The sequence below is a fragment of the Dysidea avara genome, chromosome 7 (genome assembly GCF_963678975.1).
Source record: "Dysidea avara chromosome 7, odDysAvar1.4, whole genome shotgun sequence".
Lineage (NCBI taxonomy): Eukaryota > Metazoa > Porifera > Demospongiae > Dictyoceratida > Dysideidae > Dysidea > Dysidea avara.
Genome location: NC_089278.1, coordinates 37550393 through 37578271, shown reverse-complemented (window position 1 = coordinate 37578271; position 27879 = coordinate 37550393). Strand labels below are relative to the sequence as shown.

Genomic DNA, 27879 nt, shown 5'->3' with positions numbered 1-27879 from the left:
TTAAATTTGATTCTTTGTCCGCCTGTATCACCTTCTAATTACTGCATCTAGATTCATTACTGCTATAATTGATCACCTGTGCTGGAGTTCAGATGTTTAGAGAAAGTAGCAGTCATTTTCAGCTAAGAAGACATTCTTTGTAAGTGGTAAAGTGTAAGCATAAGCTTTAAAATGGCTTTTGATAATCCTTGTAGTGACAGATAACCTGCATGATGGTGCTGTGGTTCATTCAATACTGTGAAAAAATGACCACCCACCCACATCAAAATTGAGGAAGTGGCTGAAAACCTTAGGTGTCATACATGCAGGCATTAAATAATTACACATGGAGTTAGCTACATGTACAAATTACCTGTTCAAGTTGTATACAAAAAGCAACTCAAAGCTACAAAAAATCTTTGGAAACAGAAATGCTGTTAGTCAAACAGGTACTGGCACTGTGTAAGTGTTAACATCACAGAAGTATATGTGAATTCGTCTGAGCTCCAAAATGTATTTGGGTATTTGTATGAGTTGTAGCCATGGAAATCTACTGGTGTTGGTCTACCAAAATGTTCCTTCTTTAGCTCGTCTTCATACCATTGTTCATCCACCACTCCCATCATGCCAATACCACTATAAAAACCATTCTCAAAAGTGGGATGTATGTCAGAAGGTATAGTTGAGCCATTAAGAAAACGTCGATAGTTTGCAGGGTAATAGTAAGGATTGTCCTAGTAACAGTACACAATGATTTAATTAATACACCTTATAAGAGATGTTTAACTGACCTCGTACTCATTTCTTCTTGAAAGTGAGAAGAAACCATTGTAAAGTTTGTACTTTCCAGATAGCGTATTGTTTACCAGCCAACCACATAGCTGCTGGATAATGGTGCGTACAGCAGGTTGAGTATCTGGACTCAGCTTGAAACCATCTCTCCAAATATAGAGAAGTGCATTAGCTGCCATAGAAGTTGAGAAAATTCGATCCTCGGTGCGATTCACAGGCATACCTAGAAGCATACAACAGATAAGTCAATATACACAATCACACGTTTATAGTTGCGTACCAGAAATGTCTACATCATTATTTCCTATATAGCCATCATAATATGCAAGACCATTTTCATCATGATTAGCTTGTTGCAAGATCTCTTCAGTAATATTGTTTCTCAAAACTGGTTCAAGCTTAGTTAGAGCTGTATTCAGTTCTGTGTAAGGCAGTTTCTGGTCAGTTGCTTTTAGAAGCTGAGTGGTACGCGCAACAAACCAGTAGGTAACAATCTTGGAATAATAGTACAGATTGGAAAAATCAGGTCTACTAGAAAAATTGTGAGTTATTTCATATTCAATGTAGTCCACTGTGTCTAAATACAATTGTGAGTCAAACCAATCTTCTGGCAGAGTCCAGTTAGACAGCGCAGCGGCTGTGAGCCCGTACAGTACATTAGCTGCCACAGGTACAACAACGTTATTGACATTGGAGGGCATATACATATGCTTACTGAATGTCATTACATTTTCTGTAAAACTGGTAATCCAAGTTGATGGTAATTTTAGAGTGGTATGCCCATCGCTTTTCTTTTTGTTTAGATAATGTCTAAGATAAATATACATCCTTGAATCAGTAAGGTTTTGATCAAGATCATTGGTAAAAGGCTGATAACTGTAGTTGCTAAGTGCTTGTATACCATCTCCAATGAATTCATTGTCTTGTAGCCACTTTAAGTAAGATTTCTGGTATTTTGAGTTTTGTAAAACATAGCCAAGTCCAATGTAACCTAGTGTGCTATCTGCATCAGGTGGGCTGGCTAAGAATTGCACCAATCCTTGCCTGTGTAAAATGAATTAAAATTACAACAATTTCTAAACATACATGTTTAGTGAAGTATGACATATGGACTATAATCAATCACCACCATTATACACATTTCTTAAAACTTCCACAAGCTAACATTACATGAGCACTTACACTGAACTTGTAAACTCCTGCAAAACTTTAGACTGATTAACTAACCCAACATCTTTCATCAACCAAGTCAACACATTAGAAGCAGTTTCTTCACTATCAGCTATATTTCTAACATTGGTACAATGGGTGGTCCAAAATTCAACCGATCCGTTATAAAACTCTGGCCAAAATGTCACTATGGAAGATCCCATTCTTTTATTGTGATCATGAAACTTGTTTAGGCCTTCCAGTGCAAGCAACAGCTGCCTGTCTCCAATGTCCGGTCCCCCAGGTATGGATGCTGCTTCCAGTTGCATTATGACTAACCACAGTGACATAAAAATATTATTGTCATAGATTTTCAGATTATCACGTAGCAGTTCTGACTCTGGATTACCAACAAAATTGAACCTAATATGTGATCGATATAGACCCTGCTGCCTCTCCCATTGTACGCCTGGAATAAATTTAGCATCTTTTTTCTCCTACAAATAAAAGAAATTGCTACAATACACCAATATAAGAACAAAGCTAAAAGTAGCCTAAATGTACATGTAACCTTGTAGCACATCAATTATTTGGTGAGCAATAAGATGACATTGCAGAGGTTATACCAGCAGGGATATTAAACATGTAGATACGTCACTACTATAATTTGTATAGATCGCTACTGAACACATAGATAATTGTGTGTGTGGTAAAATACTAGTCTGATAAAACATCTAATATTACTGTACTAATGAACGAATTTAAAATTAATATTAAAAAAAAGCTTTTAAAAGAAAGAAGAACTAGCCCTTCATGTACCATACTCTACTTTGTGTGGTTTAGACTGCACCTACAGATCTAGAGCTATAAAATAGGACCTTCAGAACAAAGAATTGAGAAAAAGTGGGGCTAGTAGACAGTTCCAGGATGTCCTACCCTCACTGCTAGGTCAACTGTGGATGGAACTTGACCCTTAAAGGGATTACCAGAGAACCCCTTATGACATGATGGCAGAGTGCAACAAGGAAAAACCAAGATGACAGCAAAGCTAGCTCATAGGACAAGTTTTTAAAGCCGGACAGTTATAAGCCACAGTAGTCCTACTATAGTTGAACAACATCACCCATTCCACTTGTCTACAACACTGCCAATTTGAACTGGGACACTTTAATAAATTTTTAGAAGCCATAACTGAATTTTTGTAATGTATTCATACTATACATGTGTCCATATGCACTTTTGTCTCTTACAAATAGTGTATACATGTGTACCCATGTGGTCTACATATACTGCAGCTATTGATTTTAAACTGATGTTTTAGTTAGCTACCACCCAGCTATCAATGGGTAATCCATCATTAGAAGGGTCATTCGGGGCACCCCCTTTCTCCTTCCCCATTTTTACTGCTGTATTTAAAAATGAAATAGGGATTCAAGCAATTTAGTGAAACAAGAGATACGAATGATGGTATTACAACATAGTTCTGTGGGAAAATATGTAAATTGGCAATTAATAACAATTATTTTCCTAATTACCACCATTCATATAAAAAAACCAATGAATTTACAAGATGTGTTATTTAGGGGACAATATGAAGAAGGATGTGACTTGTACTAGTGTTGTTTTAGTATGGAGTTTTAGTTTTAGTTTTAGTTATAGTTGTAGTTTCATCAATAATTTTAGTTTTAGTAATCTTTCTTAATTCTTTTTAGTTATTGATTTAGTTATGGTTATTCACTCTTTGTTGTTTTAGTTTTAGGTATAGTTACAGTTAAAAACATGAAAACCTTTTAGTTTTAGTTATAGTTTTAGCTATGCACATGAAAATGTTTTAGTTCTAGTTCTAGTTACAGTTAAAAACTTGAAAACCTTTTAGTTTTAGACACAGTTTTAGTTATGTATCTGAAAACCTTTTAGTTATAGTTTTAGTTGTGCATAAGAAAACCTTGTTTAGCTTTAATAGTAAGCACCAAGTGAATATTTTATGTGAATGAACTCTTGTTATAATTTCAGTACCATTTTTCCAGCTTAGTAATACAAAATCTTTGTATTACAAGACCTGTCAATTTTTTTATAATATGGATTAATACAACACTTAATACAGTGCATTTGATGCAATCTCTGTCACAGGTATTCCTTATTCTTTCTTAGTAGAACTTCCCTTTCCAAGTTACTATTAGTAAGTCTGTTGCATTTGCCAGATGTCGATTCCCCACTTGTAGAAAATACTACTACTACCTACTACCTACATCACTACTACCTAGTACCTACATTACTGAGTTCGTGAATTTTGGTCAAACAGTTTTTATTAGTTATATATTTAATAGTATGTACGTAACTATATGATATAGATATTATAGTTTTAGAAGTAGTATCAAATACATTTAGCAAGCAGTTACAGTTTTAGTAATAAGATCAACTTGCTATATTGTAAGCAGTATTAGTTTTAGTAATAATATAGATTTGATTTTAGTTAGTTATAGTTTTAGTGATTATATATGTTTGTTTTAGTTATAGTTTTAGTTTTAGTAATAATATAGATTTGATTTTAGTTATAGTTTCAGTGATTATATACATTTGTTTTTAGTTATATTCACCTTACTAAAAGTACTTTTAGTTTTAGTTACAGTTAACTGAAACAACACTAACTTGTACATAGATGTTGACTACATCAGGGGGATGAGACTCAGTCATCCAGAGGTAAATGTTCCCATCCCTCCAGAACAAGACTGTGAATCACTATTTTGACTCTTTTCCAGGAGTTATTCCCATCAGTCCTGTTCTGATTGAACACACTGACCAAGTGGCAATTGATGAGTCAGTCTCATAACATGATGAACAATTCCTGGAGCAACAGCATCTGAGCTGCAATTACCATGGCCAGCTGCTTCTGCACAACAATTGCCAACAAACTCTGAAAAGTAGTTGCAACAGTAATCAAATACTGTTATCTTGATACCAGCCATGGGAAATCAGACTACAACATCACAAGACATCATCACATCTACCTTTAACAATTTCTCCTGACCCTTAAGAGAGTTTCTTAATTGTCCAGCAACTAATCCAGTACTTCTGCTGTCCACCAAAGGTTAGTTCCCAAAGCAAGACTATACTTCCAAGTGATGAAAGCTTGAAGAAAAGGAAAGGTGCACTTTAAGACAAAGAAAGAAGGAAGGATGAAAATAGATTGTGAAGGAAAAGAATAAGAGACAAGAAAAGCAGAGAATTCCAGAGAAAAGGTAGGGAAGTAACATGAAAAGGCTAAAATGACATCAACCAGAGCAGGAAGACTACATTGACCTAGATATTATAGGAGCGAATCTACCCCACAGTAGCAAGTTGATAGTACATACGTCTTGTTCACAGGAAAACATGGATAACTTACAAATGATTTCATAAAAAAGCTGGTATGTATGTTCATAACACAAGCAATAACCAGCATGTTTTACTGACACTCCATATGAGAGTGGTACATACGTACATGTTCCTTATTTTTTATTGTTTTTTGTGCATCATCCAAATGCGTGACACAAATGATAGAGATGAATTGCTCCATAGGCATTGCAGAGAACTTAATAGATTGTGAATGAAAAGAGAAACACCAGAAGAAGTGGAATTGAGAAGTGCATGCAAGAAGAAGGGAACACGACAGACATAACAGACAGCAAACAGAATGCCTGAACAAACAGAATTAAGAACAGCATGGCAGTCACAGGAGAGATCACTTATCTACAAAGCAACTTCAATTTATCTTACAACAGTGAAGAATAGTTTACAAAGTTAATCCCCAACTGGAATCTCAAGGTAGAACTGAGTGATGTCAAACAGTAGTGGTACTCAAAGAGATCATGACACCAGTGCCACTAACACTGCACAATTTCCACAATTTAATCAACCAAATGTCATTGCTAAAATCACGTACACATATGGGTTCGTCACAACACTGTAAAAATGAAGTGTGTCCTGCCCACCAAAATGTCACAATACACACACCAAGTATTCCAATTGTTGTGTATATTGTGAAATATTGACACACTTTATTTTTTACAGTGAAATAATTCAATGAGAAGTGCGTCAGAAATACCTGCTATAGATATTTTACCTTAGCTATTAGTGAATCATCTTTTCAATTTGCACAATATTGCTTATTCTTCTCCACCTACAAAATACCGAAACACAACACAGCATACATTTAGCTAATCTTCAACTATGCACAATTCTATGCAATTCAACTCATTCAGCTAGGCTCGCCCCATGATGTTGTTATGTAGCTAGCATCTGTCTAGTATATAATGAAATGTGCTTTGGTAGAATTAGTTGAGCACACTGACGTATCCATTGAATTCTGGTATCTGTTATCTTTGAAGGCACTGGAATGTCACTATCTTTTAGTATTCGGCCACATGTAGTCACTTGTTCTCTATTTTTGTCTTGCAGTGTATCCATAGCATCACGTGATCATTTTATGACACGTTGCCCAGCATAACCCTCAAGCACAACTCAAATAACCCTTGTAGGTGCCAGGTAGTCAAAACATTCTGTTACTCTTTTATTGTACATATCACTTTGTTGTCCCCAGCCATGTCTGAATCCAGTGCTCTGATCCATAGATTATTAATCCCACACACATGTCTGATCCAGCACCATTTTCTTGTTTAAATACCAGGAGTCAAATGAGAATGATCATGTGACACAAACTGTGTACAACTACATAAATATCAAAAGATTTACAGACTTTTGGTTCTAATATTGAACATTTTTGTGGAAGTTAGCTACATTGCTTGTAGGCGGGAGATTCAATACCTTGGGTGTGAGAGCGTGGGATTGCACCTCAATCGTGAGAATCACACCTCTAAGAATTATGCTAGTACTGTTTCTCAGCATGGTACACTAATTTTTACAACCTCGTCAATAAAGCCACCTTGTTATTGAGACCAAAGGTTTTGGCCTGAGAGGTGACCCTATTCATTATCTACCACTGGTCCTCCATCCGTACAAACACTGAATATCTCTGTTGTCCTATCTTTGCATACCCATCTGCCACATCTAGTAGATCAACTGTGCTCCAGCACCTGCCAGCATATCATCTTCATAGTTAGTGTGTGGCATAGCAAATGGTGGTAGAATGTATGTACAGATACAATTAAGAGCAACTAAGCCTGCATTAAACAGGTGGAATAGATAGAAAGCATAGGTACACAACTACACATTGTAGGAACCTGGGCCGGTCGGTATGACCCAGGTGGTAGTTGGTTAGCCTAGCAGATAACTGATCACGATGTATAAAACATGCAATTAATTGTACAGACAGATCATTATACCATATAAGTACAGTCCCATGATGGTCACATGATGAGTACGATTAGGTAGGAATGTGGCTGTTGGTCACATGTCTAGTTAATATCCTACACACATTAATTATCAGCCTATAAGGGCACATTTTATGCACGTATGTTGTGGTTGTTCTCTCCATCAGGTTGCACGGGATGGATGGCAAAACTTTGTTGATCTCACTCCTGGCAAAGGCTACAGATCGAGAGCTCTGTACTAGAGGTGGCCACTACAACGAGGTGGCCTTATTAAAGAGGTGGTGCACTTTTATCGACATTCGCGAATGAAAATTTTATCACGTGATCTAGAGGACTGAGGATCAGACGATTCTAACAGTGAAAGCACGAAGATATAATGTTAGGCACGAAACTTGGTCGCTATTCCGGCGGTACCTTATGCTACCACCGGGCAAAAACAGTTGGCAGGACGATTCTGAGGAAACCAACTCGAAGACCAACTGCCTGTACAGCTATAGCTACAATTAAACGAGCGGGAATCGGAGTGTTGCATCACAAAAAAAATCACCCTTGCATGCAGTCTACTCTCATACAAGGGGGCCCTAGCTATATCCCAGGGAGAAATCATGTGCAAGACTTGCAAGTCTTCAAGCAAGATTCTTGCACGGAAAATGTCCCTTTTCTTGCAAGATTCTTGCAAGCAATGCAAGTCTAACTTGCAAGTAACTTGCAATATTCTCGCAATGCACGATTCCTGCAAGAAACTTGTAAGTGCAAGATATGATTTTTAAAAAATGACATCAGTTAAATAAAGTTTTTAAAAAGTGCAAGATTCTTGCCGCACGTAAAATGTCCCTTTTCTTGCAAGTCACTTGCAGTCTTGCAAAAATCTTGCAACTCATTTTTCCCTAGGTAGCGAGCTAGCTATCTACTATCAAGCGTCAGAACCTCTCTCACAGCTTTTCTGCATTAGCTAATTTTTCCTCTGGCAACTATCTCCAGCCATAGATCGTAGCTAAAGGATCCGCTATGCTCCAGCTGAGTGTTGAGACTTGCCGGTGGTAATTAGGGTGCTAGCTATCCACTTTGCCATTGTTCACCGCGCTGTTGTTGAAAAGTAAAACAATCAAAAGAAGAAATAAACTATAACACAACCACTACATGACATGATGTATGATCACTACAGTTATTCCAAATAGCTTACCAGGCCTGCCTCTATCCTGATTCTGAGTGCTTCAATCAAATCTTTGGTCTTATCTTTGAAAGCTGACTCTTCACTGAGCACCAAGTGCACTACTAGCCAAAGGGGAAGAACGCCCCGAAGGAAATGGAATCTACAAAGCATCATATGAATGACGATAGCTAGCTTTAGCTACTGCATGGTTGATTGGTGTGACACAGCTTATATGCAGCATAACAAAAGGTGAGACAAAAGGTCAAACCAGTAATATATAGCTATCGTGGGACAGCAGCGGAAACGGAAACGTACAACATATGGTGATGTTTTTATTTACTTTTTTTTACGACCTGCATGGTGATGTGCATGCATCTATATATAGGGCGTAGCTTCGTATGATCTCTTTGATACGTTCTATTCCAAAACAGTCCCTAAGCAGCCAGAATAACTGGGTTGGAATAACTCGCCACAGCACGAGATCGAGAGAAACCATTAATGGAATGATGAACTTGAACTTACAAATAGCTAGGCCTGCGAAAACAGGGCATGCACACTATCAATTGAATGCTTACTAAGAGCTGAAAATTGCATTGCCATAACATTATGGTGTAAAAAGTTATGACTTTACAGGGGCGTAGCCAGGATTTTTTGAAGGGGGGTTCCAGCACCAGCATTGAGTTACTAGAAGCAGGGGTCTGGGGGCGCAGCCCCCAGCCGCTGAGAGACTTTCAATATTTTAATAAATCAAAACTCAGCAAATTACTATATTTTATGCAAAAAGTACATTAATTATGATGCATTATGTGCCCCTGGGATAAAGGTAGTACTAGATAAAGTCACCTAGTGAAAACAGACAGCTAGCTTAACACATAGAGACACATATAGTAATCTGTAAGTGATGGTTATATAATAATAATAATAATAATAATAATTAACTTTACAGTGTACATATACCTACATACATACAAGTTGCAGATGTTGGTATGATAGAATTGGGACATATGGCAGCACACTGATGGTCCACTGACATCCTGTGTCAGTGGCCGGAAGCTAAATTGTAGTAGTGATTAGCTACAAAGTTTACTTACTAGACTAAGTCTAAGATTACTTAAAAGGAGGGGAAATTAACAGTTAAAGGGAGTTGAAGTTAGGTTGGTGAGGGATCTTTGAACACTTTGAGCATGGACATAGAAATGAAAAAGAGCAGGTGTTGTTGGAGGTGAAATTGGCAGTGAAATGATTCCACAGATAATCTAAAAGTTTGGCCTTTATCTTGAGTGGGTTGTCCTGGTATAGTTGATAACGGGAAGGGCATTCCAGATGCGAGGAAGCCGGTTAAAATAAAAGTTACTAGTGGAATTGTCAGGTGATCTTGTTTGGAGTAGCTTGTTTCCAGAAGCTAGACGTGTGTGACCAGTTGCAAATTTAATGAAATTATTGATGTCAAATCCATTGTGGGGTTGTGGAGATTTTTAAGAAAGAACATCACATCATTTACATCAAGAATGTACATCAGGGGTAGCATATGGAAATTATTAAGACGAGACTTGTAGTCAGTAGAGTAATCATTTAGAATGTATTTAGTTGCACGCCTCTGAACACATTCGAGTTGCTGAATGTGCTTAATTAGGTGGGGTTTCCAGATGACCGAGCAGTAGAAAAACTGGGATCTAACAAGAGAGGTATATAGTCGAGATTTGGCTTGAACATAATTTTGTAGGGAGAAAGATCTTCTTAGAAGTCCAAGTACCTGATAGGATTTGGAGATAATGTGGTTATAGTGAGCATCCCATGACAGGTCGCTTGATAACATAATTCCTAGATCTTTGTATGTATCAACACAAGAAATCTGGGAGGTGCCGATATTGTAAGATGTTGGAGATTTCCTTTTAAAAGATAGCAGAAAGATTTTTGATAGACCGAATAGAAGATTCCAGTGGGTACTCCAAAAGTTTAAATTATTTAAGTCTTCTTGAAGTTTAAGTGAATCTAGTGGTGAGGAATTAGTTTTGATGCATTTGGTGTCGTCTGCAAATAGGAACAATAGACAAAATTTAATGATGTCCGGAATATCATTAACATATATGAGAAATAGAAGTGGGCCAAGTATACTTCCCTGTGGGATTCCGGATAGAACTGGGAGAAGGTGAGACAAAGAGTTGTTAATTTTCACACACTGATATCTCACTGTGGTATAGGAGTCATGAATCCACTGATACAAATGACAATCAAAACAATATAACTACACAAATATGCATAGCATGAATTCATTTTGCATAACACAAGTGATAAATTACTGGAGCTCTATATCTTTAAACACTGCACACCAAAGCTATAGCAGTATAAGGTCATGCTAAGTTTTGCATTTAATGTTGGAATGTCTGAAAAACTTCATATGGACATGGATATTTACATGCATGTTCTATTAGAGTATACCTGACTGCTCTATTAGAGTATATACCTCTATTAGAGTATATCGATCTTTTAAACAAGTTTTGAAGAGGGCTCATGTTACCTCTGTAAATCTTTCCCTGAGAGATGAACGTAAGTTTTATCAATTGTTGTGCTGTGCCATTACACTATATTGCTCACTCATTTTGTCCTACCACACTAAATGGTGTGTTAGGATCCTGCTTGCAGAAGTCTAAATTTTACAGGGGAGCAGAGCCTAAAAAACTTAAACTATTTAACAGAGAAGGTTATTTTCAGAATAGATTTTCAATTAATGATGTTTTATACAATTTATAGTACATTAAAGGTATAAATCTTTTACCTGAAGTGATTGGTATATGGCAGGATGATTGGTACAATGGTGAGGTTAGCAGTGCACAGGTCTAGAAGAATAGGTTTAATTTCAGCTTACACTCTGGTAACTTCTTGAAAATTATAGTTTTAATGTTGGATGTTCTATTAGAGTAGTTGACTGTTCTATTAGAGTATTTCGGATTTAGCAACTTCTAAGGTATAAGACTTACTCCAATAGTATAATTTTGAACCCCTTTTAGTAATTCTTGGATAAGATTAGCTATTCCCCTTGCTCTTTCCATCTTTTCATTGCCCATACATAGGGTCCGCAATCCGAAAAATCAACTTCTACAAATCGATCCCCCTATCATTGTGGGATGTTCATTGTAGTATCCCATTGCTTGATCTACCATGAAACCGGAGGCACGATTGTTGTCTTCACAGAAATATCATTTTCAGTATCTCACAAGATGCAAGATTTATTTTTAAAATTTCGTGCTCAACACAAAGGACCGGATGAAACTTGCTACTTAGCCAAATCGTATCCAGAGTTATTGTAGTTGAAAACTACGCACAGAAATAAGTAAATGATTTGCTGGGTGCCCGGCATAGGGCTGCTTTCTTTGAAAAAACAGACAAAGAAATACGAAGTTTCGAATTCAAACTGCCCTACCACCCAGGGCAAGAGAAGCCAACTCTTCCTCATAGTGTTTCGATACGGTTGGGTGCATAGTCTGTCTATGCTGTTAGTTTGGAAAAGATCTGAGACTTCTCACCATCTGGGTGACGAGCGTCAAATTTTTTTGCAGCATCAAAGAATTGTGTTGCGAATTCTACCCATTTCCAGCGCTTCTGCAGCCACAACAATCATCAATTATAGACTAAAACTATGGCAAAAGATGTCCCTGAACGTTTGGTAATAGCGGTTGTCAATTATTATTTCATCCACAGCTTCCACGCCTCGCTCTAAGCTATGCATCAACGGAGGCAGCAAAATCGTCCAAATTTGACTTCACCTCTAACGCTCTACAGCAGCTTCAAATCTTCACTAGATCACCCTACATCACCATTATGCTGCAAAACATCCCAAAACAAACCGAAAAATGTACAAATCTTTCATTTTTTATTCGAGCTGGGTGGAGCCGGCTCCTGGTGAGCTGCTGGTACACTGCATCATATGAAATCACAGAAACACCAACTACTACTACTGCCAAACGTTTTGATCCATCATTTATCATCATTCTAAACAAAATTAAGTGACCAGTGTGGCATCAGAAGTACCGGAAAGCACTTTGGTACCATTGAGAGAATCCCTTGAAATGACGCACGAAAATTTTGACGTTTTTCACCCAGATGGTGAGAAGTCTCAGATCCTTTCCAAACTAACAGCATAGACAGACTATGCATCCAACCTTATCACATCACTATGAGGAAGAGTTGGCTTTTCTTGTCTTGGCTGGTAGGGCAGTTTGAATTCGAAAATTCGTGTTTCGTTTTCTGGTTTTTGAGAGAAAGCAACCCTGTGCCGGGAACCCAGTGAATCATTTGCTTATTACTGTGCGTACTTTTTAACTACGTTAACTCTAGATAATATCTAGCTAAGCAGCAAGTTCTATCCTATTCTTTGTGTGGAGCCTGAAATTTTAAAAATAATTTTTACATCTCACGAAATACTAAAATAGATAGTTCTTTGAAGACAACAACCGTGCCTCCGGTTTCATGGTACAATGAACATCCCACAATGGTATAGGGGGATGGATTTGTGAAAGTTGATTTTTCGGATTGCGGATCCTACCATACATTTGTATAAAATGGGTGGGCACTATTCTACGGAACGGAACGGAACGGAACAGAATGATGGACTAAACTGCGGAACGGAATGCTTTCTCAGATTGAAGCTTGCAGCTTACCATTGCTGTACAAGTTATCAGTGGCACTTCCAGCAGGTAATCAAACGTACCCCAAGAAAGATAAAACGAATTTAAGGATTGATTGTGGGTTCTTGTTGGTTGTCATTAGTAACGAAGTACTAATTGTGGGAATAGCTGACTCAGTGATTTCATCTTCGGATATATCAAGTAGGGAACTTAATGCATGACTTTTTTTTACTAGTATGTGAGTTATTTTTACTTACTTGACTTTAGAATGTACAGTCTGAGGCCCAGCCTTTCTAATCGGCATAAATCAGTATGTGTATAGCTACACTACAAAGGAAACAAGTATGGTGACAAGCTGAATAAACTCAGTCTAAGTAGAATCTAAAGGAATTTTGTGCAGTGTGTGAGGAGCAAACATTCAGATACCTCAAGGAGGCTATATTGTGTGAACATCAATGATTCATTAACAGAGTAGTGGACTATTGTCAGATATCTCAGCCTGATTACTGAGTTGAATTCTGGATGGGGTTTATTTTACAGAATGGAGTGCTTTCTGAATCAACTTGCAGCTTGGCTAGCTTCTATCATTGCTGAAATTTCATTTTATCAGTGGAACCTCCAGGAAAATGGAATAGGATAATTATAAAACATTAATTAAGTGATTGTTTAGGTAATCATGACTATTCAGTCTAATAAACAGAATATATGGTTGATTGAGTGAGGTATCACTTTCAGAATGTTCAGACGACCAGTGATGAGATGCATGGATTCATCGAATTTTTGTTGTGGTTGGAGACATTAAATATCCAAAAGCAAACTGACTGTATAATATTAATTCACTTTCTTTATATTTTCTCAATTTTGAGCCTGTATACAAATAATTGAATTTTCCTTGTCAATAGAAATCCTAGAATAAGATGGGAGAGAAACTTATCTTTGTTTACCTATACTGTACAACCAAGAGTTCGTAATACTGATTTGTATGGGGGAGAGTGTCTAACTCTCAGTATGGCCTGTACAAACACCCTGTGTAAAGTCCACCTTTCATCAAATCAACACCTTTACTGGGGGATAGAAAACTGTTGATTAGAGTTGCTGAAGAAGGTAAAGCCTTTGTTCTGAAATAAGGCCGAGGTGTTACTTTAAGCAGGGTGTTTGGTGAATGCATTCAAGTTAGACACTCCCCACCTTATTATGAACTCTTGGTACAACTTCAAAGGAAATGAAGAAAGCATACAGATGAATCAATAAAATCACTACAATATATAAGGTGAATTACAGACTAGTGAGATCTTGGTTAATTAATGACAGTGGTTGGAGATTAAGTGTGGTAGCTTCTTGCTCTTGAATATGTTGCAAAGTGGAAGTACAAATCAAAATGGGATATCAATTTCATTATGAAAAATTTGTATACATAAATAATCTAGCATTACTATTTCATTTGTCCTCCACTTAAACATGCTACAACAGTACTAGTGTCAGTAAATTGGCAGTGAGTCTACCTTGAAATCTCAACTCTAGAGTAGATCCAACACAGGACAGCCCGCACTGTAACAAATACATGTGATCCCATTGTAATTTCATGGACCAGCTGGACTGGGAATCACTTGAAAATAGACGAACAAATTTAACCTGTTTTGTTTGAAGTGAAGCATGTGAAATGTTACACTTAAGAAATCCTAGGATTCTTAGGTGGTATGTAATATAATGTAAGTGTTCCATTTCAGGTCTGACTAGATACATTGAAATTACACACACATCCTGGTCCAAATCACGTTTGCCTGGTGGCTACGGGCATGGTTTCACATGCGGCTTATAATAGAGATTTGGCTGATCTTGGAGTTTTGACATTTAGCCTGATTCAAGGCTAGCAGTCAGACTCATCCTTGAATTGTGCAACAGATAAAATCAGCTCACTATTGAATATGGCATTAGTCCACTGCACCAGCTGTTAATATATAAATAACTCCATGCATACACTTCAGTGATGTTTGCAGAATATACCCTCCTTGCGGTCTGCCAAAATATTTGCTCCTCACACACTGCACAAAATTCTTCAAGTTTTAATTCAGCTGGCTCTTTCCTGTTACCAGTATCTTCCTGCTTGCTTTATTTATACACTGACTTATGACTTGAAAGACCGGCCCAGACTGTTTTGTAAAGTCTAAATAAGAAAAACAGCTCACATAAAGTTCCCTTCCGTATGGATGAACATCACTGATACAGCTCATCCCACAATAATACTTCGTTACTAATGACAACCAACAAAAACCCACAATCGATCCGTTAATTCTTTTTATCTTATGTTTAACCACCCACTGGAGATGCCACTGCTAACTTATAAGGGAAGTTTCAGCAATGGTAAGTTGCAAGCTTTAGTTTGAGAAAGCGTTCCGTTCCGTGGTTTAGTCCATCATTCCGTTCCGTTCCGTTCCGTTCCGTTCCGTAGAATAGTCCCCACCTATAAAATGCAGCTGCACCTGTAGTACAGCTTCTAAAAGCTTCCTAGCTTGCTCATTGTAAAATTTTGGAGGGAGCGGTGCTTCAACGCCCCAAGCACCCCCCCTAAATCCGCCCTTGCTATATCATTGACTAGTATTTGCTGCAAGTTGTTGGAACATATCATCTCCTCAGCAATATTTTTCTCACACTATTGACTACAATATCATGTGTACAAATTAACATGGATTTCTTTGATTGATAATGAAGACTAGCTGTGGTGAATAGCGTAATTTTGCATTCTGCATAGTAACGCCGTTAATGTTTCAGTACAAACATGAAACTGATCAAATTGCAATGTACATACAAACTAAGAGTCTCCCAATATGAGCCACAATTTTACCTTTAATAGCTGTCAAATTCAGTGCAAGGATTGTTGTTATACACTTGACTGCATTATTAGAGTATTTACATGACTGATCCACGTACAATAATCACGGAGCGAAAAAACCACCTTGCAACAAAGTCATCAGCCCAGGTTAAGCTTCCTGGCCTATACTGAGTTTAATAAAGACAGATTCTATTAGCCACAAGCAGCGCACATCAAAAAACCTAACTTTGAGCGCGATGTTGTATGGCTTCTCGAGGGTATGGGCTGTTTCCGGCCATCCGAAAACGAAATCAAAAATAGGTCATGGACACGAACAATGATCCATTCAGTAAGCCTTAATTGCTACTTTTTATCCCAGGATTCTCCTTATAAACTTCGCTATGCCTGTGAAATAATAATAATAATAGCTATTATAAATAATAAGAATAATAATATGAACAAACTGACATATTTCAGTTTTGTCTGAAATACACATACTGTTTCCTTTTCACTTGATATACTTACTAGTGGACCTATACTCATTGCAAAGAACCACCAGAGGGTTGTTTTGAGTTTAAGGATGCTTTTCAAGGTGGTTTTTAGGTGTGCGTTCTATTAGGATTTTTGCAAAAAAAACATGGGCGATCCCTATTATGAACCCACTATCGTGGTTCATGATAACCAGAAAGACTTGAAGCCCTCATTTTTGATAGACCATACTGAAGTTAGATACTCTCTCTTTTATTATTATTCATTCTTGACATTATTAAATGCAACAGCAGCACTATACCATCTGTATGATTACATGCATAGATGCTATACCTGTTCAGCAAAACTGAATATCTTGCCAACAGTATGGGAACAACTCCTGGAAATCTCTCTTTATCCTTGTGAATAGTTCATCCTGGATTTATTTTTGAATTCTTTCTTCTACCATCAGACTATTGAACACCCTCCCAGAAGAAATTGTTAATTTCCCAGACCGGTGTGATCACTTCAAAACACTTTAGAAAAATTATTCATCTAATAATTTACACGTATACCATATACTCAATACTGAGTTCTGTACACTACAAATAAATAATATCCTACTCTGGTGGGCAGCATCATCTAAGCACATTTTGACAAATGACTTGTCGAGTGTAGCTATATCATAACATGCATATTCTTTTCATACCCATACAAAGAATATATACATATCTATGCTAATAGCTAGCAAGTGTGGAGATTTCAATGGTCTCATAGCAACTTAAGTACTATCTAGCTATGGTATGTTCCTTAGTATGATATACATACTTCACAGCATGATCATAATATCTATGGGACGTATAATGTGCATACTTCTGAAGTATGTACATCTTATTGCAAACTAAGTATCCAAATTTCTGTGAAAGATGGCTGTAAAGGTTACTGAAAGTCAAGCAGCATGTCAAAAATAGCTACATGTCATGAGGAGTACTACATACATGGAAGGTTTCATATGGTTTTACTGAAAAAATGCACGGTTTTTGCTACAATATTATACTGATGGTGTATTTGCGTAAGCAACCAATCAACGAACCCTTATTTCTGAGCATTCCTGGAACCCAGGATCCAGTATCTTTCTTGGAGCACAAGCAGATCCAGTATCATGCATTCCTTTAGCCCATGATCCAGAGGGATTCCACTTAAATTTTTACCAATTTTAGTTGTCTTCCTGACCAGGCAGTAGCTTCTGCTGTGCTAACAGTTGAAAAGGGGCAGAACCATGCAGTTGTTGGAATGCTTTGGAGTCTGGGCTATGACTGAAGACTTTACAGAGTACTGCTGACTGTATATATAGTAATATGTGGCCTAGCGTACATGTACAGAAGTTTGGCTAAGCAGTTCACATTGTAGATTGATGAATATTAAAAAATAACAATTCAAGTTGATTCTATTATCTTGGATGGATGCTGTTATTCCATGCAGTGCGTGGCCTGCAATAAGCAGAGATCAATAATTCTTTGGAAAATAAAATTCATTGTTCAAGGAATTATTTAGCCATGTAAGTCTCTCCTTAGCTACGTACACTTTATTACTGCCTGAATGTAAAATAGTTTGTGTCTATTAAGTCAGCGGAGGTGGAAACAAGCTAAAAGAGTGTATTTAGGGGACAATAATTATTGACAATGAAAGCTGCAAGTTTAGGTTTGAAACATACATTCCATACAGATATGCCATCTGGGGGTATGTCCTAGTTTTACAGTACTTTGGCCAGCCATATATATTTCACTGCAAAAAAGTAAACAGCTATGCTAATGGTTTTTATGTTATTGGAGTGATTGACTGCTCTATTAGAGCACTTCAATCTTTTGATATATCCATTAAAAATTGGGAACCATGGCCCCATCAGGCTGGGCCTCATGGCCCTGCCTAAGGCCACTTTTATGTTTCAGATCTCCGCCCATGTATTGCTATGTCTCACCACCTAAATTTGGTCGCTATTATGAATTTTCACCATTATATAATTCATCATCTCAATAATTATTTAATGATTGTATAAAAGTTATAAATGAGCTTGCTTTCATAGCTAGGCAGGCTAAATGGGCTGAAGATCAACCCCGATGTCAGGAGAAGGGACTTTGATTAATTTAACCCTTTCACTTTTCAACAAGTTAAAAATAAAATATCGAGATACTCTGATAACTGAAGTTAACTTAAGAAAATGGTGCATATAGTGCGATGTGCAATGTACTTTATGTGGCTCTTCCGGGGACTACAACTGACATGGTGGCTACCCTGTGGCATTGACTCAACAATGCTATGCATACTGACATTACCAAGTTCTACATCTTCTGGCCTCTAGATTTGTGGACATGTTTGTCAGTTGTTCATAATATCCATGTGTACGCTACCTACCAGGCTTATGAGCTAGTGAAGGACCTCAAACAACTGTCCCATAAAACCTGTTGATCACATCTTATACATTGTCTACAATTCTGTGAAATATCCACTATTACTTAACTGGAACTGACTTGGATTCTGAACGTCACATTCAAGCAGCTAGATCTAGGAAACAAAATAAGACTGAATACTTAATTACAACTGCTTGCAAAATTTGATCATTTACAGATTATGAGACAGTGAAAACTAATGTGCTAGGCCACTAGCTTTATTCAGAATATTTCAAAAGCTGTTTGACTTCATTCAGCCACCTGTTACCACCAAATCTTCCACTCTTGATGATGCAGCCAATACATACATATCCTGCAGTTGCTCACAAAAATTTCTTGGCCTGGAACTACAGTGAGTGGACACCTTAGTTTACGTATTATAATAATGTGACAGATTTTCTGTTTCTGTAGTTTGTGTTTTTTCCTTAGTCTACTTTTTTTTCTTACCCTTTTTGTGCCCACACAGTTCTCCTTATGAAGTCTAGTTGAGGTCGCATGAGACTGAGGTATCATCTTAAATATTGTAGTGTATTTACATGTTTCCTTGTTAATAATGATGGTTCTCTCTTTCTTCAGATAACTCTAATAAAACAATCAGGTGCATGTAAGACTGTAATGGATAGTGAGCTGCCCTCACACATTGGTTTAGACTAAGTTTCTGATATGAATTATAAAATTAACAATAAGTGGGAAAATGATGCAGTGTAATAAATTACTCTAATAGAGTAATCACTTTGGGAGATGAAAACTGGTATTTACAGTGATGCTTAATATCTGTGTCTTAGTCAATTAATAATTTCACAAACTCATAGGCCATCCACACAACAGTATTAGAGTATATGGCTATACCTGCATTACAGTTTAGGTAATCACAAAAGATGCAATATTGATAGTTATTGTATAGAGAGTCATGTACATAAACATGTTATTGAGGTCACTGGAGCTGGTCCTGCAATAAAATGCTCCAGAAGATATAAAATGATTATTTTATGGTATTTAGACTACAAGCACACTACATTATACTACACACAGGGGAACTATAGGAAAATTGATGTAGAGGTTGTCATGGGTGGCTCTGGTAATTTTCATGACTGGTTCCAAAGCCGAAATGTGTTATAGAGTTGACTATAATTATTTTCTTTCTAGTTATTTGCTTTACGTGTATTTGAGTGATTTTTTTGGAGTGATATTCACTCCTAACAATTTCCACCTGCTCAGTATTAATAAATAAATAAACAAACAAACAACAGGTGACAATGAGGTATTTATAGATTACAATGAGTAACAAGAAGTCACAGTAGGTTACAACAGGTTATAGGTTACAATGGGTAACAACAGGTTACAATGGGGGTAATTACAGTAGGTAAAATGGGATAATTATAACAGGTTACAAAGGTCACAGTATAAACAACAGGTGTTTTAGATGACAGAAGACTTGACAAGAGCATCAGTGTACTTTGCATAGATTAATTCCAGCAGTATTATTATTCTCAATATTTGTCATACCCAAAATGAACTTCATTAGAATATGGCATGCAGCATGGTTTGATCTTTGATATTTAATGAGGTCTCTAATAACTTCCAAGCATATCATAAATCTCCTTGAGTTGGTAACCTGCTGAGTAATTTATTCAGACTTCGAGCACATTCACTGTATAGTATTAATTTTAGCAAAATGTACTTAAAACCTAGTTATTAAAGCTTATTTTTACTTTTCAAAAAATATATATAATGCAGTTAAAATTAAACACCGAGCCATGTTATAAGTTGGTTAAGAACCTTAGCCCTTGGTTCTTCATAATTTTAGAAACCTTTGGCTTCACCTTGGTTTCTAAAATCATGAAGAACCTTGGGCTGGGTTCCTAACCAATGCAGTGGAACCTGTTAAAAAATGAGGACACCTGCAATCTGGACACTTAGTAATGGTCCCAAATAATCCCTTAGCATGTAAACTGACCTGGAAAATCAGGACACCTTTATAAAATCAGGATACTTTTGGTTGGTCCCAAGGTGTCCTTAAAAAACAGGTTTCAGTAAAATATCTTCCATTAAATAATATTAAACTCTCTTAGCTACATAGAACTCGTGAATGGAGGGTAAAGAATATAATTGATTTTGTAGGTGATTTCAAATTTTAAATATTGAATTAATGGATTTCTAATTAGATTTATCAGATAGCATAATATACAAGAGTCCCAAGTTGTTGGCTGCCCCTATCAGACAATATGTAAAGGGGCGCAAGAAAATGACTCCATTAGCTAAGTGTACAATTTATGGCGTTTTTTGGGGGGCAAGTGGAAGAACTGCACATGCAAGTTAGAAGGAGTAATGATAAAAATTCTGCTATATAGCATCAATAATGGCATATGTTGCGTAAGCAAATTTATTCTCAAAATTTCCATCACAATTTTATTCTAAATTCCAAAATAGCTGACATTGTGCTCATTTTTGTTATTCCAGCCTACAGTATTATCTCTTAATGTGTTAATTTTTGTAATTAAATGTTCAGCAGGACAATAGATGTTGATAGATCTAGCTGTGCCAATACTTGGTTTCAGCTGGCAGGGTGCTTATAGAACTTTGGTGAACTTTACACAGAGTGTTTGTACAGGCCTTACTGAGAGTTAGATACTCTCCCCATATAAATATTATGTACTCTTGGTAGTAAAACACCTTGATATTTGTGAAACAGAAGATAAAAGTAAAATTCTTCAACCAGCTAATATACAAATAGGATTACTAGAGCCAAGAGTTCATAAATATTAGAAGAGGGAGAGTACCAAATGCTCAATATACCCTGTACAAACGGGGCCTACTTGAAGAATTTACGTGGTCTGGTCCAATATGGTCCGTGTTTTCTAAACCCCTTGTACAAACTACAAAGGGGGTACAAACGCACTGCTACAAGTTCACCTTTTGATGAAATCAATGCTCTCCTAGTATGGAAAGGCATTGATTGGTGCTTAATACAACTCTACTGGTATGAGAGAACTGTTGAAAGGTGATGGATATGGCGAAGCCTCTATTCTACAAAACAGAGTGAGGTGTTCATACTGTACTACTGGCAGTGCGTTTGATAAATGCATCTTACTCTCTCTTAGTACTCTTACTACTATATATTATGAACTATTGCTAGAGCATCCAGTTAATAAGACCCTATAGTAGTACTCAAAAACACAAAAGCAAGTATTCCCTCCTATCATATTTATATTTATACTTCTCCAGGTTACTAATAGGACTGGTCTAGTACTAACCTAGGTTAAAACCTGTTTTTAAACTTACAGTGTGTATGACACATACATTTATTAGTCTAAAATAGTAACAAAACCACAAACATTTTTGATATTATCTTACGTAGAAATGTTAACAGTTAAAAAATGGTTGTTCATTTATAAAGCCATTGGATGATTAATGTTATTCTTTCAGGATAATTGGTTCAGAAGTTGATAGAACTCACTTGTTGATACTTTTAAATCAAAGAATCTCTAATTCACTTGCATATTATTGTTATTATGTGCTAACTCCGTAGGTTAGGCGTAATAACTGCTCATACATACATGGAGATATATACTGCCTAGTTAGAATCAGTTGACCAACTGAGCGCATCCTCCCTAGACTTACTGTATGGTTTTGTAGTGCATCATAGAGAATGTGCTGGTTAGTACAAAACTCAGCCAGGGGAGAAATCCAATGTCTGATTACTGAGAGGAAAATGTAAGAGCCGATCCGGCACAGTTTGTAACTGATACATGTAGCTATAGCTATACTTCATGGTTAAAATAACTAACTAAATAGCTAGTTGATAAATTTAACTGAGCTCTCAAAAGATAGCCAACTACAGTGATTTCTGGAGTTCCACAAGGTTCAGTACTTGGCCCATTATTATTCCTCTGCTATATCAACAACATTATTCAAAACCTTACATTTAAAGTTCGACTATATGCTGATGACATCTTAATTTGTTGTACATTTTGAATGAACAGGATATTGTTGCTCTTCAGAATGATTTGAATACAATAATGAAGTGGTCTATAGACTGGCAAATGTCATTTAACCCAAACAAATCTGAATTTCTAAGAATTATGAACAAAGTCAACTACATTTAATCTGATTACTATTTGAGAAATTGCCAAATACTCATGCAAAATATCTGGGTATGATTATTGACAAGCATTTAAACTGGACTGAACATGTTAATATGATAACAGCTAAGACTAACTCTGTAAGAGGGTTTCTACAACATAACCTATTTAGTCATGTTAAAAGCTCCTCCACTAGTCTTAATGCTTCTCCTACACAAGTGATAAAGACTGGTTACTTATAATCAATAGACATGTTTGCACTCGAAGATTATCAGATATTAGGTACATCATGTTGGTAGTGGATTGGTGGTCAAATGCTATAAAGGTATGGCCAGCAATTTTTTTTTTTTTACATTACGATTTTTTAAAGTATGCATTGTGTGAATAAATTGCATACAGCTAGATTTTCCACCATGGTAAATATCTAGTGGTGAAGGGAACTGACTGGTTAATGGGTAGGTAATGGTATTGAGACCTTCCTCAAGGCTGCTTTGTTGTCGCACATCTCAATGACAGTGTTCCTATGAACATAGGTGGAATTATTCACACTGTATTGAAGTACAGAAACCATAAGGGCAAATAGAAGACAACAATTATATATTCATTAGGTCTAAGTCCTTGAAATTAGGTTAGGTAATCCTAAGGCTGCAGCACATGTTGCTGTCAGACCTTCAGTGCTGGTCACTGTAAAGTGCTGATAATAATTATACAACCAAGTAGTAAGAATAATACGAAATGCGGTTAAAATTACGTCATTAATAATGAATGAATAAATAAATAAATAAATAATAAATAAATAAATAAATAATAAATAATGTTTGAGAAAACTACGAGGCCTAGAGACATGAACTAAGCGGGGATAGATTCGCCTGTGAATGAAGGCACAACCGTATAATAAGTACGCCTGTTCGTGCTGATGACCTTACCGTACGTGTAATTCTATATAATGCCCGGCACCACGCCCTTGTTTAATTATGGCTGGAAGGAGAAGATTAGTAAACGTCCGCGGAGAGGCCAGGCGCCACTTTACTGGTAAGCAACAACATTGCAAGTATGTTTAAATGTTTGTAACTGTGTATTTTGTGTGCAGGATATGCGCTCCAGGCGTCATGAAGTGAAGGACCAGCTGATGACAAGTTGGGATACCAGCTGATGCGCTCATAAACAACCAGCTGAAACAGCAAGGTAATGAGTAATGTAACACTTGTACCGGTAGTTGTATTATAGGTCTACATCTTCATCCTTCATCTGGCTTGCTAGCGGCTGGAATTAGTTTCATTATACCGGCACCTTCATCTGGCTTGCTGGCGGCTGGAATTATTTTCCACTCGGCTTAACTACTGGTCTACTGTGAGTCTGTAATAGCTAAACAAGAAGCCGATGCAGTGCTGCATATACAACAATGTGTAACTATCTCCTGTATGTTGTGCACGGCTGTATGCATAATATTATAGACTGTGATCACTGTGCCAATGCCACACCGCTGATATACAGGTACATCACCAGTGGCCTCTAGTTACAACAGAGTCTGTTGTGCCATATTGGCTTGATTGGGATCAATTGCTAATTGTGCCTTCACCATATCCCTTATTCTGCATAGCCTCACTTCACTGCTGAGTCATCTTCAGAGACACGTCACACCTACAATATATAGTTACTTTCAATATAGCTAACTTAACTTGGTTTTTTGTGTAGGTTGTGTTTTAGTATTGTGGTTTTCTGAAGCCAGTTAAACTCCCTTACCTGCGTACGTATGCATATGTATCATTTCCACAGGTACACGCACACTGCTCTGAGTGTTTCCTATGGCACTGTTTATACTTGCCCAATGGGTAGGTTGCAACGTTGGTGTATGTACTTGGTTGTATGTGACGCGGTCCTAGTAATAATAATAATATTGGACTACACCTGCAGTGTATAGTCACCATACCATCAACACAACATATCTAAAATTGAGATGGTACAGAGAAGGGCAACATGTTTTGTGACTGATAATTATGACTGGAATGCTAGTGTGACAGATATACTGCAACATCTGCAGTGGGAGCCCTTACAAGATAGACGAAATAGCTTCCGTGTCATCACAATGTATAAAATAGTTATATTAACAATTTAATTGACATTAATTCACCTGAAGGATACTTACAGCTAACTAACAGTATTACCAGGGGTCATCCACTCTGATTCACACAGTTGCAAACCAATGTAGACTCTTATAAATATCCATTTTATCCTCATGCTATTAGACTCTGGAACAGCTTGCCAACCAATGCAGTAACATCAACTAGCATTGAAACTTTTAAAAGTAAATTGAACATGTAACTACCTTAATTACTTAACTACTCTTCCCTTTCTCTTTTTTGTACAATTATACTCAATTTTGAGTTTGTACAGTAATGATAATAAATAAATAAATAGCTTTTTCTAAAGTTCACTCCTCAGAACTGTGGGATTTGACAGACATGTTAAACTAATTAATTTAACTAATAATTGATGTAGCTATGTGTGTTTTGTTTCTTTTGTGTGTGTGTGTGTGTGTGTGTGTGTGTGTGTGTGTGTGTGTGTTTGCCTTGCCAGGGCTCCAGCTGTTTTGAAACTTCTTGGTACCCCTGCCCCTTATTTCCTGTGCATTTGTCTTAAACCATAAGACGTATACATAAATCAATCTACTGCATGTCGGGGTGCCTGGCTTTTACATAGAATATATTTCTTTGAACGAATTATACAATCTATGCCGGGTTTAGAATTAACATGTCGATTTGTTGGTAGCTACTCCATTTTGTACCTTGATGTTTCAAGCACTAGCTCCTCTATACTGCAACAGTGCATGTGACTAGCATGTAACTATTATCTGGTTTTCATTTCTACTGTAAATTTATAGCCAAGCTTAAGAAAGTTTTCTTTCCAAAATTATTTGCCATATAGAAATAATGCTAATGACTACTACAAAATGCTACCTGTACGTATATAGTAGGATGCAGACCTATTGATTTGTAAGCTTTAGCATTTGTTCAAAACTCTAAGTTCCGTAGCTATATAACAGAAAATGCTATGCTGCAATATTGTTAATTATTTTCATAATTTTGTCTTGAAATTATTCTGGCATTATGTGCTGATGTCTTTCTTACTGGCATGCAGATATTAGACTGATTGTTACTCTACCATGCATATTGACTCAAATGTTCATTGCACATGCATCATGTATATGCACTACTTGTGTTATAGTGAGACCTCGTTTATCCGAACCCGCTGGGGCCAAGCCCTGTTCATAACTTTGGATAATCCGTAACTTTGAATCATACATTAGTGCATGCATAAATGCAGTCACTTATTCACTATATACCTGTTAAATGATGGTACTAATGGTCAACACTGCACTAAGAGCACTTAACACTTCAATACAAGTAGGTTACCCCACTGTCTGCTAGGGTTTGGTCTGTGGTCACCACCAAACTATCAACAAATTAACCAATGTTTACCACCAAACCATCATCAAACCATCATCAATCCATCTAATTACATGCCAATGTCTTTGAATGGCTGCTCTCCAGCTGGCAAGCCTATATAACTGCCTTCAATTATTAGTCACGTGCAGTACTTCAGACCCGTTCGGTTACCTAGTGTCCAGATGTTTGGGGTCCGGATAAACGAGGTCCTACTGTACATGAATAATACTGTGTGTGTCCTATATTGCAATACAGTTAACTAAGCATAACTAATATCACATATAAAGGTACGGATCATCATGGGAGCAAGTGTAATAGTTGTAGGGTCTACTTGATGATCAGTAGTATCTGTAAGGATCACAACTATTGTAAAATCATGCATACAGTAGTATCAAGAGTTCTAGTACATACTGCACTATATAATAGGAATCATGGAGGTTCAGGCTTTAATCAACTTGTCCTTTGATGGATTGGCTAAGCCCAAAAATGCCTTCAGAGTGGCCTCAAATTCATTCAGAAAGTTTTTTATTTAACTGAATTTTCTACTAACTGACTGATGCCTTGCCAAGCAAAGTTAACTATAGTCATGCTATGGGCTTGATTTCTGACGTCACTTTGGTCAGAGATGTGCCTCAATAGCAGCAGCTACAGTGCATGTATCATACACTTATGTCCTCCATTTCTTTCGTTCATGGTAATGTATGGTGGCTTGCAGAGGCACTTCTTGTACTGCTCTTCATTTGCAACACTATGTAATGGGCTGAACATAGCAGAAAACGAAACATAATGGCCACTTCACATAATTGATAGTTAGGGTGCACGTTCAAATGAAAAATAAGTCTGGCACCATTCTTTCTTTTGATGCTGTATGCACAGGTTCACCAGTCATAATTTCATTACAAAATTAAAGTACTAAACAATCCCAAAACATTTGATTACATAGAATATAAAGGAGTGAAACAAGGGAGGTCACCTATACACCTGAAGAAATACTAGTAGACAAAGCCATGGGTGCATAGGGATTATAGTAATTTTTCAAGTGTAGGTGACCTCCCTAGCTTTTATTTCTATGATGCCTTGATATTATACTTGAAATTCCTTGTACTTGTGTTTTTTTGTGTTCTATATTAATACTATAGTTCTTATTCTTTTATTACAATACATTCCACAAAATATCAACAGTGGTTTATTACCTCTAGATAATACAGAAGGTGTACCAATGTTCCACTTCAGTCTGTTTACCATTGATAACGGTACATCACCACCCAGTGTCATCTCTACACAACTGATCACCTCAAATGTAACAAACAAGTCCTGAAATGGTAAATACATGCAACATTAAAAATACTGTGCTCTAATAGCAATTATTCATAAACAACATTTCCATAATAGTATATGTACCTTCACATTGACAGTTACAGAGGTAGACAAGTCAGCATCTTCCTTTACAGCAAACATATGCTCTAGTCTCAACAAGAGGCTTGTCTTCTCCAGTAGTTGAACTGTCAACGGATGAACATTTTCTGGTAACTCTCTCCTCAACCCACTGATCTGTCACAAGAGAAAACAGGTGTAGCTATATACCATTTCTATACAAATCTTCATGAAAGGTCCTTGTCT

The 27879-nt window shown here is 36.9% G+C and overlaps 1 protein-coding gene and 1 long non-coding RNA gene across 3 annotated transcripts; one reads left to right on the top strand and one right to left on the bottom strand.

Annotated features, from left to right (window-relative positions):
- Positions 1-268: 268 nt before the first annotated feature.
- On the bottom strand, positions 269-8626 carry LOC136260863 (uncharacterized). 2 transcript variants are annotated; one of them, XM_066054757.1, is made up of 5 exons: positions 8413-8626; positions 1954-2417; positions 1052-1815; positions 771-994; positions 269-713 (listed from the first exon to the last, which is right to left on the bottom strand). In XM_066054757.1, the coding sequence occupies exons 1-5, from the start codon at positions 8554-8556 to the stop codon at positions 417-419; spliced, it is 1893 nt and encodes a 630-aa protein (XP_065910829.1). In that variant the 5' UTR covers positions 8557-8626; the 3' UTR covers positions 269-416. The 2 variants fall into 2 exon arrangements, with proteins under 2 accessions (XP_065910829.1, XP_065910830.1); XM_066054758.1 differs by lacking the exon at positions 8413-8626 and adding an exon at positions 4570-5300.
- A 14995-nt stretch (positions 8627-23621) lies between these two features.
- Positions 23622-27648, top strand: LOC136262076 (uncharacterized). Its single transcript, XR_010704095.1, has 3 exons — positions 23622-23845; positions 23904-23998; positions 27459-27648. It is a non-coding gene; the product is annotated as an uncharacterized lncRNA (long non-coding RNA).
- Positions 27649-27879: the final 231 nt, after the last annotated feature.